The sequence below is a fragment of the Corylus avellana genome, chromosome ca8, assembly GCF_901000735.1.
Source record: "Corylus avellana chromosome ca8, CavTom2PMs-1.0".
NCBI lineage: Eukaryota > Viridiplantae > Streptophyta > Magnoliopsida > Fagales > Betulaceae > Corylus > Corylus avellana.
This window is the reverse complement of record NC_081548.1, coordinates 14,411,219-14,429,501: the sequence shown is the minus strand read 5'-3', so window position 1 is coordinate 14,429,501 and position 18,283 is coordinate 14,411,219. Positions and strand designations below refer to the sequence as shown.

The window sequence follows — 18,283 nt, the reverse complement described above, 5'->3', positions numbered from 1 at the left end:
TGGCCTCTTGTCACCTAAGACTTTTATGGGCCAAAAATGATCTTTTTATTGCACTATAACATTTTTAATTTTGTAAAAGGCTAAACCAGTTTTTGAATGCATAATTTTTTAATTGGTTTTTTAAGAGTGAACCGGTCATTAAATTAGCTTAATTAAGAGCATTTAATTATATTTCAATAATTTTCCTTATATGTGATTTTATTAAGTTCAAAAATTTAATATACGATATTATTTTCTCAGAATTTATTACTTTCCAAAACTATATAAAGACAACATTTAGAATTTAAAAACATACATTAATTTTTTTTTTTTTTTTTTTTTTTGTGAAAACACTACATTAATTAACTACTCATAAAATCCAAACATAAAAGTCATTAAAAAAAAAAAAAAAAAAAAAAAAAACGGCCATATTGCCCACTTTTCTAAAAGGCTATTTTTTTTTTTTTCTCTATACTTTTCATTTTAAACCATTTATCTATAGGAACAAATTTTTATTAAAAAAAAAATTTATTTTCCTCTGTATTTTTTTTTTTCAAATGTTCAAAATTATGTGTTTGATTTGTATTGAAAAATTATAGATGCCACACTAAAAATATTAAATATTCATGCTAATTTTCTATATTATAAACCATGTATTCTTCTTGCTATTTTTTTTTATAAATTGTAGTGTATATATATATATATATCTCGTAGAATATAGTATACATAAAAAACCATATATAGGATTTTTTTTTTTTTTTTTAACAATATATAGGATTTGGTGTTAAGAAATTGGAAACAGATTACCAAAGTGCTTATATGTTTTTTTAATAGATATCATACTAAAAATATTAAATATTTCTACTAATTTTTTATATTATAATTCATGTACTCTTCTTTCTTTCTTTTTCTTTTTTTTTTTTTACTTTTTTATACTTTTCATTTTAAATCATATATACTTATACGAACAAAGATTTAAACATGTTAATGTATATGAATTAAACTAAAATAAAGGCTCTATGTTTTACTTGATTTTTTGTTTTGTTTATGTGATTTAGACAATTTTCGACCATTTTTTAAAGTGTTTTTATGCTTTTGAAAATAAAACAAGGCAAACATTTATTTGATTAATAAGCATAAATCGAACATAAATACTTTCAAAACATCAAAGAAATATTAAGCATTGCACCTTATGTGAGGATTGATTTGATTGCGTTAAAGGTTTAGTGAAAGATTTTGTTTTATTTTGTATTCATAAAAAAGTATTTTATTTAGTTTGTTTTGTATTTTTTTAGAATTTTTAGAATTATGTGAATTTTAATTTTCATTGAAATATAATAGGTAACAAACCAATAATATTAAAAACTAATGGTTTGATAATCAAAATCCACATGTTTTATTCTTGCTATTATTTTCATTTTGAACTACTCACATGAGAACAAATATTTTCACATTTTTACAAATATGTTGTAATTCATTTGAATGTTTTATGAGATTTTCTTTTCATTTGTGTTATACTCAAATTTTCAGGCTAAATAAAGCAAAATTTTATTTGATTACTGTGCCAAAAAAATAAAAAAAAATAAAAAAAATAAAAAGATTTTCATTTTTTGGAAACATGAAATAGATAATTAAGCATTGAACATTAAATGTTGAGTAAAAAATTTTGTATTAATTTGTATTCATAAAAAAATATTTTGTTTCTTTTTCTCTGTGTTTTTTTTTTTCTTCTTCGAATGTTTAAAAGTATACGAGTTTTATTTGTATTGAAATATAATAGGTATCACACCAACAATATAATAGATTCTTACAAATTTCTATTAATGCTTTGATAATCAGAATTCAAGTTTTATTCTTGCTATTTTTTTTTTTCCTCTTTATACTTTTTTTCGTTTTAAACTACTCCGACGGGAACAAAGATTTTACCATGTTTTAGTTTAAATAAATTAAGCTAAATTCAATGGTCTTATGTTTTATTTCATCTGTGTGATTGTGTCATTAAGTACAAGTTCAGTACACTTCAACAAAAAAAAGTGCATGTTCAATAATGTACTGGTGTATAACATTTAGTATGTCTTTTCGTTAAAAGATGCATGATAAATTTTTTCATGTGAAAAGTAAGATTGAGATGCGTTTAAATTTTAAAATTAAATTATAAAGAAGAATCTCACGCATAGCGCGGGTTATGTACTAGTATATATAAAAGTCGGGGCATTACAATTGTAAGTAAATGGTGGTACTGGTTTCAATTGCGATTGCAATTAATGTATATAGTAATCACATTGAGGGTGTATCCATAATCAAATTGAAGATTATTTCTATTTTTCTTCAAGAGTGTGATTTAATTTGTTTTTCTTTGTTTTGGCTTGCATGTAATCTCTTTTATTGTCAATTAATTATCCCTCTAGCAGGGATTTAGTACCACATTGGTAATCTCTTCATTCATTGTCATTGTCAAGTAATCTCCATGATCATTATAGCTTAAATAATTTAATTTTATAGCTTACCATTGTTATTTTGTGTGTAAAATTATATATTTTTCTACAAGCTATATATCAGCCTCTTAGAATAATAAGTCCATAAAAAAAAATAGCAGCATTATCGACCATCAATATCTCTCATTGCAATATGCAAACTTTAGTGGTCCCAAATCAAAATTTAATTGATAGGGATATAATTAGGGTGAGATAGAGTTGTAATTCTATTCCAACTCATTAGGATTAGATTATTTAAAATTATGATTATATTATTTGAAATAGGATTAAGATTAATTGCGAAAGATTGAAGTTTCCTCTAGAACGTTCAATCTTTCGTCTCAAACGATCAAAGTTTCCTTATGAATATTCAACATTTTTTATCAAACGCATCTAACTTTAGCCACCTTTTTTCTGAATGTGCGCTTTCACAATTTTTAAAATTATGATTATATTATTTGAAATAGGATTAAGATTAATTGCGAAAGATTGAAGTTTCCTCTAGAACATTCAATCTTTCGTCTCAAACGATCAAAGTTTCCTTATGAATATTCAACATTTTTTATCAAACGCATCTAACTTTAGCCACCTTTTTTTTCTGAATGTGCGCTTTCACAATTTAGCATGTGTCATGTGGAAAGGAAAAATAATAACTAGAGAGAAAAACAGTAGTGATTAGAAAACTTCTGTTAGTTCCTCTACTAAAGCTACGTCGTTTGGGTATTAAAAAAAAAATAGAAAAGTTTTAATCTTAGCCGTAGATTTTTTTTTTTTTTTTTTTTTTCTAATCAAATTCAAGAAAAGGTTACAAGGGTATCTTAGCCGTAGATTTAAAATAACAGGAGACGTTCTATGATTTCTCTACACAATGTAATTAAGCCAGATCGCAAAAAGTTCAACCATATAGGCACATGCAAGCTTCCCCTCTAAAAGGTTAGAGGGCATAATCATGCCCTAAAAAGATATGAAAAAAAAAAAAAGTAAAAAGTAAAAAAAGAAATATTTCTCTCAAATTACCATTTTATTGTCCATGTCCCTTCCTCCTCCCTTCCAAAACTATCAATTATGTCAATATTCTCTCTAAACTACCAAAAATGTCAATGTCTCCTAAATGACAAAAATCATATATATATGAAAAAATAGTCATTATTATGAAGAAAAATACAATTTTTATTTTTAAAAAAAATATCAAATAAAAGAAGGACCAAAATAAAAATTATTGCTTCAGAAACTTTTTTAATTTTTTAATTTTTTATTTTTAAAATTAAAAAATAAGGAAAAAGTTTCTGAAGCAAAATACAGTTTTATTTTTAAAAAAATATCAACAAAAAAAACGAATAACCAAAATAAAAATTATTGCTTCAAAAAAAATTTAATTTATAATTTTTTTATTTTTTTAATTAAAAAATAAGGTAAAATTTGGCCCAAAGTTAGGCAAAAATATAGCTGTGCCTTTAACATTTTCTTAATTTGTCATGGCCTGGAATCACACATTCACACTCCATAACCTACACCTGATTAGCATAATTAACTCATATGGAAGTTGGAAGATGTGAATTTAATAATTTTAAGGGATTAGATTAATTTACAATTATGTATTGCATCATCGTGCGGTAATTGAGCACCTATTTGCCACCTACATTTTTATGTTTTGACCAAATGCATGCAATAGAAAAGTAGATAACTAAATATAATGTTTAAGTGGAGTTACCATTTTCAGGTTGTTAGGTAAATATTAAGAAATGGGTTCGACTTTTACAACAAAAATCTTCATCAAAGATGTCTGATTAATGTAAATCATCTTAGATTTTACTGATCTCCTAATATTAGGTCATGCTATAGCTCAACGAGCTTAAGGAAGCACCTGCCTTTTCCACCCTCTAAGCTCCTCCTGTCATTGATTCCCAGTAGGCATGTGCTACTATTTATGGTCACGCTCAGATAAAATAACCACTTTGGCCGCCCCTCTACCTTTTTTACTTCTTTTAAATTTAAAAAAAAAAAAAAAAAAAAAAAAAAAAAAAAAAAAAAAGAAAGAAAAGAAGAAGAAGAAGAAGAAGAAGAAAAAGTGTAGTTACTAGGGACGGAGGGAGCCCCCTCTTCAATTCCTAAGAACAAAAAAAAATTTAAAGTAAAAATGAATTATAAGGTGTAATTTTTTTATATATATATAATGAACTGGCCCCGCCCTTACCAGTAGATTTTTTTGAGTACTTCTAGCCCCTACTCATAATAGTTTCTGGCTCCGTCCCCTAGCTAGTGCTGAAATTTAAGAATAGAAAACCAGGAGTTTCTTGTATGCACTCAATTTCATGGCTATTTGGCGTTGACCTTCAACTTTTTTTTGTCCACTTAAAAGCTCACTAATTCATTACAATAATATTGTACTTGTCTTCGTCGTTCGAATTTTCTAGCCAACTTTTGAAATCCATTATAGTTTATTCAACCCTTATTATACTCAAAATTGTCATAATCATATTAAACCTACTTATATCATAATCATATTAAACCTACTTATCTTTGACTTGCATTTGCAGAGTAATTTTATATAAATCAGCCCTTATCCCCCAATCCTATGTGGCGTGGCTCCTGACGATAAGAACCACGCTATGTAGAATTGAAAAAATAGAGAGTTATGTATAGTATTACTCGCATTAATTTGCATTTAAGAAGTGTAGACTATGGGATTGCTTTTGAAAAACAAGTGTAAAGGAAGGGATTTGGATTAATTAGATGACAGGTGCTCATTCCTTTAACAACTATGAAATGAGTTTTTTTCTTGTTCAATATATCTAGCATTGCTTTGAAGAGAAATGCTAAACGAACTCCCACCTCTTTCACGCTCCTAACTGCTTATTCTCTAACGTGACAGAAGCAGATGGGATTAAAAAACTATTATAGTGGAAAGCTGACATGACAACTGACACATTATGGAGTAAGCACTTGAGAGTGTAAAAGAAAGACTTCACACATAGCATTTTTAAGAGTTTGGAGAGATAGAGGAGACGACGGAAAAGATTTTAAATGCGGGTAAGATATGCTTGACAAAAACTCTCATCATAGTGTTGTTGAACTATTAAATTGGAGATAGTAATTCTTGAAATCAAAGTCATTTTCTGCTAATTACGACAAACATTTTCTAGGGTTAGAAAAAAGGAAGAAGACAAAGCATGTTGATTTGCAGCAGCAAGCACGCCTTGTGTTTTAATTATTTTTGGTTTTCAAATGATGACAACAACAACGGTGCGTAACGTGTATGTATCTGTTTGGCATTTTCGTCAAATGTACCATTTTGTAGCATTCACCGACATCTTCTTCACATTACTTATTAGTCTTTTTGTTCAATTATGGCAGAATATTTTAATTAATTAAAATCTTTGATGCCAAAAAGATGCTATATTATATATATATATATATATATATATATATATAGACAAGGAGCCTGCGTTTGTGACATTGTGTGTCAAACAACTGACATCAGATTGCCTGCGTTTGTGACATTGTGTGTGTCAAACAACTGACATCAGATTGCCTGCGTTTGTGACATTGTGTGTCAAACAACTAACATCAGATTCCCATTTTGGGCTCTACTTGTTTACCAAGTTGGGCTTCAATTATTTGCGTGTGTTGATATATTTTATTCTCAATTTGTTTATACTCATTTTTATCATATTTATTCTTAGGTTCCCATTTTTTTAATTTTTTTAGGGGGATTATTTTATGTTTGCATCTTTTCTTGGGTTTTGAATTAGGGATAAATACAAAAATAAAAAATAAAAAAAAAAACCAAGTGTAAAATGCAACCTGTGCTGATTGACTTAGTTTTCCTACCACTTTCAAAGTTTTCGCTCGAAATTTGATTTCCTTAAAGAATTTGATTTTCATGCTTTTTAACATAACGATGTGCTTCTCTTTCTCAGTCTATAATATTGATTTAAAAAATAAATAATAAAAAAAAAAAAAAAAACCCTTTTACTTTTGAATGCAGACGTGCAAACAAAGCAATGATGTGCTCCTGTTTCTCACATTCTCCAAGGATCGTGTTTTCTTTCTTTATTTCTTTCTTTATTTTTGGCCTTCAAAAGCAGAATGTGCAAACAGATACAAATTTTTTTTAAAAAAAAGGATCATTTTGGTTTAGTTGCAAAGAAGCATGTGAACAAAAAGGGTTAGTTTACTCTCCATTTCAAAAGGGCAGATGGGAAAACAAGGCATGTGATTAAAGAATTAGTTTCCTCTCCGTCTCAAATGGGCAGGCTGGAGAGCATGAAACCTTGAAAGGACTCCCAAACATCAAATGAAGGTTGACCATTCACCATGTATGCTTTGGGTACGGCTACGTATTAAAACAAACTATGCCCACAATATGTACACGTGTGTGTGTGTGTTTGTGTGTGTAAGTTCCAATAGCTAAATTCTTCATGTAATTCAATATGGTACTTAAAAATTTGAAAGAAATGAAGAGATTATCTCAAAAATAAACAGGCATGCCGCATTAAACTATACTGCCTCAATAAAGGGTTAAATGAAAGAAAGCAACTCTTTTCAATAAAGGGTTAAATTAAAAACAAAAAGGATTTTAGTGGTGACAGATAACGATCAATGCCAACCCCAAAACATGGGTTGAGGACTAATAATAATAGTACATGAAATAAATAAATATATAAAAATTAGTTCCAAGTTTCCGCATCTCGTACTTTTTTTTTTTTTTTTATAAGTTCATCTCAAACCTCCTAAGCTCCTGCAGCTGCCAAAAGGAATACGAAATGATCTACTGCTTAACTCAGGGAAAATAATGTGTTAAATTAAAAATAATTTGGGGCTTTGCCAATATAGCTGCATGCTGGTGCGGAAAATGCCAAAAACACCATAAGAATGGAAGAGAAAATATAAACGAGATGCAAAAGACTAGTTGGACTAAACCAAAAATAGTGGGAAAAATGCATGGGCCAAAATGAGAATGAGAATGAGCACCTTTAGCAGAAGGTTCATCTTGAGGTTTCATGGCTGGGAAGAGAAGAACCTCCTGTTACCAAATAGCATAAAAGAGATGGTGAGTCTGACGTGAACATATGCATGTGGACAGACACCCATGCACGCTCGCAATCCCACACACAGACACAGAGACAGAGAAAGAGAGAGAGAGAGAGAGAGAACCTTAATGTTTTGAGAATCGGTTAACAACATAGTTAGCCGATCAACACCCAATCCCCAACCACCGGTCGGAGGTAATCCATACTCGAGAGCCATACAGAATGTTTCATCCAAAGCCATTGCTTCATCATCACCCGATTGCCGGTCCTACACTCAAACCAGGTACATATCATTCAGCAAAAAATTACAAAACAACTTATTTAAAGATGAAACATTTGCACACTTGAAATGAGTAAGTAATACCTTGAGTTGATCAGCGAATCGCTGGCGTTGTACCACGGGATCATTCAATTCGGTGTATGCATTGCAGAGCTAGCAGTTACAGAATAATTAAGGCAGAAGCATGAATTAGAAAGCTGGAAAAAAATAAGAGGAAAAAAGAAAAGATTTTCAGCAATTGCACGAGCATACTTCATGCTTGTTAATGAACAATTCAAAACGTTCAGTAAGGCCTGGTTTCCCTCTATGCCACTTCGCCAAAGGACTCATTATTTCAGGATGATTGATTATGAAAGTAGGATTTACACATGTCTCTTCTAAGAAGTGCCCTACAAGCTGCAACCACAGAAAAATGATATCAAACGTGTTGCACCATACCAATCAATTATAAATTGGATTAAACGTTCTTGAAATTGTGACCATGTTCACATTAATGAATAAACATTCAATCACTAAAAGGAAACATTACATGAAATAACATAATAGAAGGCATTCTATTAGACCTTGATGGTTCACAACCTCGTGGCACACAATGAAATTAAAAAGATAAGGAATGAAATCAGATCATATCAGAAAACTTTATCATTGAAAAAATTAAAATTTATTTACCATCAAATCAAACAACTTAATGGCAAAAGATTGGGGACAGCATCACTTTGTTCTATATATAACAAAGCCACTTCCAGCCAACTACTTACCACTCTTGAGCACAAGTCCACTCTCTCGAAGTTTAACGCTACAATCTTAATCAAACTGCTACAGGTTATCAGTAGAGGATTAAACAGAAACTCAATCAGGGCTCGTGCTCAAGGCAAGGCTCTTGCTACAACAACCTAAGCTATTGCTCAAGGCTAGGCTCTCATTCTGCTCCTTAATCTGGCATCACACTCAGAAACTTCCTCACGGACAAGTCATCTACTTAAGTATGTAACACAGGATCACAAGGCCAGCAATTTCCAGATTCATGCTCAATAGAATTATGTACACAGCAGGATAAAACAGAAAAGTCTTACTTTGTCCAACAAACGAGCTGTTGTTTCAGGAGGGGGGCATTTAATCTCATACTTCATGCATGCCTCTTTCAGATATTTGTTGGCATCCTCACTGGCGATGTCCTTGGGAATATTGAGGTTCGCTATTTTCTCTAATCCCTCTATCATGTCAATCCTTCTACAACAATTTAAAAAACCAAAAATAAGTTATTCTACATGTTTATTTTCATGTTTACAGTTATACAGCATGTGACAGGTATGTACAGCAACACACCTAAAAGGGGGAGTGAAATCAATCTCAATTGGATCCTTATCAGACCCATTTGCATGATATTTAATTTTATATCCACCAGTAAGTTCCTTGACCATCCCTGTTACAAAATTAATGCATCAGGCAAAAAAATCCAACAATTTTGGAGGGTAAATATAATTCCAAATGTCACAAAGTGGAAGAAGCACTAGTTTGCAACAAGCTCCAATTGACCCTTACCACTCAACATTTCCTCAGTGAGGCTCATCAAGTCATTGTAGTCAGCAAAAGCCATGTAGAATTCACAGGTGGTGAACTCAGGATTATGAGTCAAATCAATACCCTCATTTCTGAATTGTTTTCCTATCTCATAAACACGGTCAAGCCCACCAACAACTAGCTCCTTAAGATAGAGCTCAGGCGCAATGCGCATGAACAACTTCATGTTCAGGTCATTGTGATGTGTCACAAATGGACGAGCAGCTGCTCCACCAGCAATCATGTTCATCATTGGTGTTTCGACCTGCGGGTAAAAAAATCAAACATAAACAAACAGAAAGTAATGCCAAGCAACACAGGCAGATGCCACCAGAACAAAGTGCATAATCAGAACAGCCAGGCAACTAACCTCCAAGAAATCCATATCGTCGAGAAAGCTTCGAATATAGGAAATGATCTTAGATCTGGTCCTGAATATTTGGCGAACCTCTATATTTACCATCAAATCCAGATACCGTTGTCGATAACGAGTTTCCTAGCATAAAGTAAAGAAAACTAAAACCCAAAAAAGGAAAATAAAAATAAAATTTAAATATGATATAACTGCACAATGTGAAAATAGTTGTACTACTCTCAGGTTTCTTCGTATCTGAAAAGCATAATTTTAAAATTTAAAAAAGAAAAATAAAAAAGAAATAACACACCCATTATGTTCAAGTCACCACTACAACCTCAAGACCAACCAATAATATGTAGATACAAGGAAATTTGAAAAACAAAACATTTGAGTGAAAAGGGGGGATTGAGGGGTTCCCAATTCAAAAGATCAACAAACCAACATTTATAAAGGATAGTGAGAGTGGAAATCTCACTACAGCAAAAATATCTCGCCTGCTGGCAGCCGTGTGAGCTGCACATCTGAGTTCATTGGGTTAATGCACAAAAGAGACCTTGAGCCGCAACAATAATTTTCTTGTAGTGCTATTATAACACCACAATATGTTAGTCCTACATTGGGAAAATGGATTGTCCACATTGAGTGAGTAGATAATAAAGGTGGTCGTGGGTCCTACGTCTCACATCAATTCCAAACTAGGTGACTAGGCTTTATAAATGATTCTAGAGAGCTCCAACTATAACTTAACTAATCTTTTTGGAGTGAGTGATAACGCAGATATGGCTAGCAGTTTTCTTGGGGTCGTTACAAATGGTACCAAAACAATCTAGTAACACCATGTGGCACCTAAGCACTGCATGACGTGGATCCTGACGAGGATATCAAGAATTTGACTAGAGAAGATTGTGACACCCAAGAAAGTCCTACATTGGGAAGATGGATTGTGTAGATTAAGTGGATGGATTATAAAGGTGTTCATGAGAGTTAAGTCCCACATCGATTTCTTACAAGGTAAAATTGGGCTTTATATATGATTATAGAGAACTCCAACTGCAACTTAACTAAGCTTTTTGGAATAATAAGAGCTTTGGCTCTATTTGTTCATGTGTTTTGAGTGCTTCTTGTTTTTGGTCTGCAAAAGTGTTCTTGTGTGACATCAATGTGAAAATTGTTTTTTATATTTTTAGGAGTGTTTTTTGTTTGGATTGTTTGTTAATGTTTTTATTTTGAGAAGATAAAAACAAAAATTTAAAAAAACAGAACCTTTGTTCCCCACCCCTAGAAGACTTCACAAACTCCTTCAAGCCCTTTGCTGCCAAGCCTCCATGGTTGCCAAAACCAACCAGCCGAGAAAGACTGCACGAACAGAACCCCTGCTTCTCTCAAACACCCGCAGAACTGATACTCAAACCACAAACGTGAACTCAAAAGACTTAGATTCTATGTAAAACCAACTCAAATACCCCATTGCAGACAACCAAAATGAGACTAGGAAGACAGACCTACACGCGCCAACAAGAGAGAGAGAGAGAGAGAGAGAGTTTCCTAGCTCTCTCTAAGGTCTTAAAAGTAATACAAAAAAGTACACTACTAGCGGACTTTGATTTCAACTATATTTTCTAAATAAATCTCTTGTTTGTGCAAACAAGGAAAAACAACATTAACAATTCCCAAATTACAACTTTAAGCAAAATCCTACTTCAAAATCCCTTACCAAAACACAGCATTAGGCATTTCCAGTTATCTGCCAAGTACTTTGAACACATAAGCACAATACCAAATGTGAAAATGTGCCCTTCATTTTCACTGAGCTTTAGGATATTAATCAATACAAGATCATGAGTGTTTAAAAGATCGCAATTTAAAACAACGGAAAAGGACTTTAAATTTTAGGATATTAAGCACTACCTGATCTTTCAAAATATATGTTTCAAGATTTCTGGTACTTCCTGGGACCCATGACTCGACTTTCTGCAATATAAAGAAGTAATGAGATGGTGAAAAAAAAAAAAAACTTCTTTGATAGGAAATCAAAGAAATATCATTAAAAAGCGCAAGGCGCTCCTAAGCATGCAGGAAGTATATACAAAGGACACCAAACCAGAAAAAGCAGATCGTGATAAAAACTCTGAACAACATTTAAACCATTCAGTCACTTTTTTCACCTTCAAATTGGCATTGTCAGAAGCAACTTTTGCCTTCTGCCTCGGCATCATATGGAGACAATGGGATAAGACTTGGAATGATTTTGGAAAAATACTTAGCTCCCCCCTTTTAGTTTTCCCTGAAAGAAAATGACATAGTGGTTATAGTTTCAAACAGAGTGACTAAAAAACCTAATTGCCCACTTTAAAATTCAAACACAAGTAATATTGCCTCATGCTATGCAGGTTCATATCTCTAGACAGGACCTCTTTCTACAAGATTATCAAAAATTACGAGGCACAGAAAACAAAAGTTAAGACCAAAAACTAAAACAATTAATAGATGGCCCTTAATTCATCAGTTAACTTCTCTTCACCAGCCCCTTAAAATAAACTAAAATAGCTGCTCTCGGTAAATGTATGGAAAAGAACTGTAGGCTTCATATGAAAAGGCCATGATGGTACAGTGATCTTTTGACTTATCCAGAAAAAGAAAATGACGGTATAGTTATCTTTGTGTTATCTTTGTCATCTCCAGACCAAGAAGGTTTGAAAAAATAACCAAAACAGGCAAGTTTTAGCCTAAAAATTGGGTAAAGTAAAACATGGAACCTCTCAGTGATATAGCAAAAAGTTGTTTCTTAAGCTAAGTTGCCCTGGAGATCCTAGGGGAAAATTCCCTTTACTTTTATTTGATCAACAGCAAGTGACTGAACAAAGCAAAGTATAAGTTCTGACGAGCAGAGAACAACCGATAAAACTGTTAAAAGTAGGAGTCTAAGCTAATGAATCTGAGTTGAACTAAATCATTTCAGCATTGGGCAAATAAACAAAATGAAGCAACTGTTTAAGAAAACTTTCAAGCATCCTCTGTTAAATTTGTATTTTAGCAAAACCAAATTAAGTAATTGAAATGATGAATAATGTCTTCCTCTAAACTCAACACCTACGGACAAACTATCTGTAAATTCATAGCAACACAAACCTGGAAACCCAATTACACCAACAATATCACCACGCTTCACATTAGAATGGAAACTAGAAAATTCAGCTTCTTCATAAATGTCTGACTTGCTGCATCATAGAAATGAACAATCTCTTAATCCTTATATAAAGGGAACGAAGGGGTAACAAAACCATCATATAAAACACTCAGATTCGTTGGAAAGCATCACTGCAGTACCTACGTAACACTGTCCACCAAAGCTACATCTTCTTTCAAGTGTTTGCATGTGCATGTGCATGTGCGTTTGTGTGTGTGTGTGTGTGTGTGTGTGAGAAAGAGACAGAGAGACCAAAGATAAAGGAAGGTGTTGGTGTTCCCAAAGGGGTAACAAAACCATCATATAAAACACTCAGATTCATTGGAAAGCATCACTGCAGTACCTACGTAACACTGTCCACCAAAGCTACATCTTCTTTCAAGTGTTTGCATGTGCATGTGCGTTTTTGTGTGTGTGTGTGTGTGTGTGAGAAAGAGACAGACAGACCAAAGATAAAGGAAGGTGTTGGTGTTCCCACACAAAAGCCAGATCAACATGTACTGCCAAACTCTAGAAATCAAAATAGACCAGTAGTTTTTGGCATCTGTTCATGTTACCTACATTTGTTAAAGGTAGACATTTTGGGTGGGGCAGGGTGGATTCATTGAAAGGAATGCATATCCGAAACAAAAACAAACAAACAAAAACCCTTATAATTTTGAACAGCACATATAAAATGATATGAAACGAATACCTTGCCTAGTAACACTTACAAAACTGATTGCCACACTGGAAAGCCTCGTTCATACATTTTTATCACTTTCTTTAGATAAGTCTTATATCTTTAAAAAAATAATGAGCATATTGCAGTTGAGAAAACTAGACAGCGGTACAGAAAATAAGCAATAAAAAGAGTGGTAACAGTTGCAATAAGACAAAGATAACTCTTAGAACTCTTATCAAAATAAACCTAAAATACTGCACTGTCCATCACTCTTTCCACAACCCACATACGCCTTCAACATACAACTAGTTGAGCATGATAACTTGAGATTAGTATTGAATTCAACCCCAAAGTTTTCCTTGCAAAAAACACGGGCAAACATTGATATTGAATCAAATATTGGGAAGCAGTACTCAAAAATATTAGCATTTTAAGAAAATAAGTTTAACCATATAGTGATAAGACGAGATTAATGTGTGCTTTCCAAAAAAACAGTTGTAGAGCAAACAAGAATCCTATTCTACTGATAGAAAGATAATTTGTCAAAGGCATTTCATCCCGGGAAAAAATAATAATAATCAAGGAACAAATCAAATATGAATGTGAAGAGAGAGAGAGAGAGAGAGAGATCAGATACCTAGCATCAGCCATAACTTGGACTTTAACACCACCTCCATGTAAATCATAAAAGAACAGCTTTGAAGAGGATGAACGTTTGCTCATGATGCGCCCTTGCATAAGAAAGACACCAAAACAATCACCAAAAGAAGCATGACAATAACAAATCATAGACAAAACAAAAACAAAAATTCCAGGATTTCAATACCAGCCAAATTTACTGTAACATCCACAAGATGCTCCCCATTGCTTAAACCTCCATACTTCTCTATATATTCAAGGATCGACATAGAAACATGGAATTTGTGAGGATATGGGTTTAAACCCACTCCCTTCTGGGCTGCAAGATATTTCAGCCTATTTTCGAAGTATTGCTACAGGAAGAACAAAGAAGGAAGCAAAAGCAGGAGTTGATGTTATAATCAAGAATTTTGTGGAAAAGTCCATAGAAAAATGCCAACTAGTAATGGACAAGAATGACATATACCGTTGGATCCATATCCTCATCATCAACTGCTGCAGATTTCTTACCCTGGGAATCCACCATGACAGCAGCCTACAAGTTAAATACAAATGTATTATGGACAAGATTTGAAAATAAAATATGTATCTTAGCGATATCAAACGGAGTCCCATCCAAACTCTGCAGCATGATGGACAAGGTAGATTAACAACTGAATAGGAATGTATGGCAACATGATGATCAAGGTAGATTGACAATTACACTATTTTCCCCTCTTACCATGATGCAGAATGTATGGGAACTACAATGAAGATTTTACTCTACATTGAAGTTTCAGAGTAATTGATGGTGGAGGCAGAGAGGGAAGTCAAAGAAAGAATAACAACATTCTCCATATAGTCTCTATAGAGACTATTTTTGCCATTTAAAACATGCCAAAAAGTTTATTGACCAGATGACACCCTCCCCCCTCCCCCCCCCCAACCCAGGAGCCCTTCAGCAGTAGAACTAACAGAAATGTTAACAAAAAAAAATTCCACAACCACAGGGATGCTAAGCAATGAGAAATATGTTTGAGGCAATTGAAATTAGCTCTAACCAAGGAATGTAAACCATAATTTGCCACAAATATTTAAGTAATATTTATGCACGTGAAACAACCGTCTAGCCTGGATGCCAGGGCTTGGCTCCCATGCATGTTCAGGCACCCGGTTTCTTTGATTTCCAAATTTTTTTAAAGCATTGCATCAGGTGTATGGCTACATGAGCAACTTGTCACTAAACTTTTGGGCACCAATCTCGATCGATATCTCAACCATTACAATGAAAAGATGAAGGGATCTTAACTAGCATAATAAATCTCTTTTATCTGTACTATCCTTTAATATCACTGAAATTTTGGTAAGAAATGCTACCATTAAGAGCTTATGGAAGGCTCTCATTACCATCCTTTACTGTTTTTGGATTGTATGATCAAAGCTTTTTAATTTAAATCTGCTCCTCACAAACACTTCTAATTCTTGTCATTTTTCAGCAATTATAAAGCTTTCAAATATTATTAAATTCATATAAACTTCTACCCATTGTATTTTACTCATACATTATGAAACTCTGATCTCAACCAACAACTATCCAATAAAAGTACAAAAATGATAACTCCTCCATAATCTAAAGTACAAATATAATCCATACAGGAGAGATTTTTTTTTCACCATTTTTCCTAAAAGACCAATTTTAGTTCAGGAATCAACCAAATGAGTAAGTCACATTACATGTTGAATCGACCCCACTCCCCAATTAATTGCCCAACTACAATTCAATAATCTTGTGCCTAAAAAAATTTTTATAACTGGGGTATCCAGGGCTTTGCCCCAAATAGATCCAATGCCCATATATAATAGTGTTTAGATTAAGAGAACCACAAGGAAAATAAGTGAAGTGGGTAAAATTCAATCAATCTGCATGTTTGGACATTCAATGAGAAGGAAGTGTCCGTGTAAATTAAATCAATAATAAACCACCATTATCTTCTGTGCAAAACTAACTATTTTCTGGGCAGTAGAAGGAAGTGTTCACGTATAACATTAAAGTATATTGTACAAACTACTTATAACATTACACTACTTTTTTTCAATATTTCTTTTATATTCTCTTCCTTCCATTAACAAACAAAAGAATGTACTACAAAATTCACTTCTCATCGTTCATATCTTTTCGGTCTACTTCAAATTTCCAAACACACTATAAATGATCATATATGTAATCACACCTACACGCAAAAATCTTAGCCAAGCCATTCAAATGGAATTACAAATATTCAATAAAATGTTCGAAATACATTCCAATAAATTAAAAAATACCAACAATATAACAATTACAAGAATTCTTCAAGGCAGGACCATAACCCAAATTGTTTCTTCATTATAATCCCTCAGTTTCCCAGTAACCAAAAGAGCATTCTACAAAAGCAAGTACCTGTTTCGCCTTTTCCTCCTCCTTTCGCCGCCTTTCCTCTTCCTTCTGCTTATTCTTCAATTCCTTCTTGCGTGCACTGTAAACATTCGCCAAGAGAAAATGGTTTATAAGCTCCACAAAACTAAGTTCAAGTCTTTCTCAACTTCTCCTAATTATTACAGCATTAGTATCCTGTAAGCCATCTACTTTGCCCAAAACAAAAATAAGATCAATTAAAATAAGTTAAAATTAAAACCAATCTTAGGGCCCAGATTCTTGTATGCATGGTTGTCAATTCGACGCGTACTGGCCATTGGCAACACAACAGCAGACAACATTTTTGTATAAAATGCCTGTATACTGTATCACCAAAAATCCTGGCTCTCGGCCAATACTGGCTGTACTGGCTTGCTTTGATCGGTTTCAGCTGGTACAGCTATTCCACCATTTTATTAAGTAATTTTGACTGAAAATGTTAAATATCAAAACTCCACTCTGTCTACCAGATTATGTGGTTCGATTTCCTTTTTTATTTATTTTTCAATCTATTGGAAAAGGAGGTTAAGAAAATGTAAACATTAGATAAATTGCATATTTTAAAGAAGAAAACGAAAATGAACCGTGTGTGCATATTATTACGCACATACAGTAAGGAAATCCAGACTCTGCCATTACTTTGTCCATATCACATTCCTTTTTGTTTTTACTCTTTTCCTCTGTTTTTCCAGGAACCATACAGAGAGAGCTATCCGGAATTAGACACAGTGTTTCACGAAACTTACTTTTTGCTAAGGGTTTCTTCGGAAGCGGAGGAATCCGTTGCCGAAGCGGCCTTCTCATCGATTGAGCCCTCCATTCTCGTTAGCCTTATAACGACCAAATATCTGCGTCAGAATCGGCATACATTACAAATACAAGCCATCGTAACAGGAAGAAAAACCAAAAAAAAAAAAATCTCCTTTTTCTCGGAATTTCTTGGAAACCAAACACAGGAATAATTAAATAAATGGTGAGAGAGAGATCTTTGCCTTCGTAAAAACCCCGCTCTGTGGAGAGAGAGAGATAGAGAGAGAGATAGGGTTTTGGGTCTCCCAGAGAAGCACGAAGAGACTGAGAGAGAGAGAGAGAGAGAGGGCGGCGTACCTTGGAGAGCTAGACGAGTATTTTTTCGTTAGGTTTTATGTTTTTGGTGTTACCAGGTGTTACGTTTGGATTGGCTACACTTCGGTACTTTGCGTTAAACTGATTCGACCGCTTCGATTTTGCCATGTAAGCACTGTGAGTACTTCCTTCTTCGTCGGGGACTCCAATATTTATTTGATTGATGACCAAATTTAAAACAGAAATGCTACATTGAAAGTGCCTTCTTTTCTTTTCTTTTTTTCTTTTTTTTTTTATTTTTTGACATGTCTGCACAAAAGAGGGAGGGAGATTCAAACTAGTGACTTCTACTTCATAAAGTGTGGTCATAGCTGATTAAGTTACATCTTAGGAACATTGAAAGTGCTTATTTAATTTTAACTACATATTTTTAAATATGAAAGTATTATTAAATTTAAAATTTTAATTTTTTCATCCAAAATTTATTGGACGAGAAAGTGCACATAGCATTTCTCTTGTAAATTCATCTTCGATATTCTCGTGTAAGAACATGAGCATCCCTAGTAAATTTACCAAATTTTACTAACAAAAATAGTCAAAAACCATTCTTCTC

The 18,283-nt window shown here is 33.0% G+C and overlaps 1 protein-coding gene across 2 annotated transcripts; it reads right to left on the bottom strand.

Moving 5' to 3' along the window:
• Nucleotides 1-6,979: 6,979 nt before the first annotated feature.
• Nucleotides 6,980-17,713, bottom strand: LOC132189272 (lysine--tRNA ligase, cytoplasmic). 2 transcript variants are annotated; one of them, XM_059603935.1, is made up of 18 exons: nucleotides 17,598-17,713; nucleotides 17,352-17,453; nucleotides 16,591-16,666; nucleotides 14,641-14,709; nucleotides 14,362-14,527; nucleotides 14,173-14,266; nucleotides 12,814-12,902; nucleotides 11,850-11,968; nucleotides 11,593-11,655; nucleotides 9,697-9,822; nucleotides 9,309-9,591; nucleotides 9,093-9,189; nucleotides 8,840-8,996; nucleotides 8,019-8,162; nucleotides 7,851-7,919; nucleotides 7,611-7,754; nucleotides 7,428-7,479; nucleotides 6,980-7,200 (listed from the first exon to the last, which is right to left on the bottom strand). In XM_059603935.1, exons 2-18 carry the CDS (start codon nucleotides 17,423-17,425, stop codon nucleotides 7,187-7,189), a joined length of 1,836 nt encoding a protein of 611 aa, XP_059459918.1. In that variant the 5' UTR covers nucleotides 17,426-17,453; nucleotides 17,598-17,713; the 3' UTR covers nucleotides 6,980-7,186. The 2 variants fall into 2 exon arrangements, with proteins under 2 accessions (XP_059459918.1, XP_059459919.1); XM_059603936.1 differs by having other exon boundaries at nucleotides 6,980-7,194.
• Nucleotides 17,714-18,283: the final 570 nt, after the last annotated feature.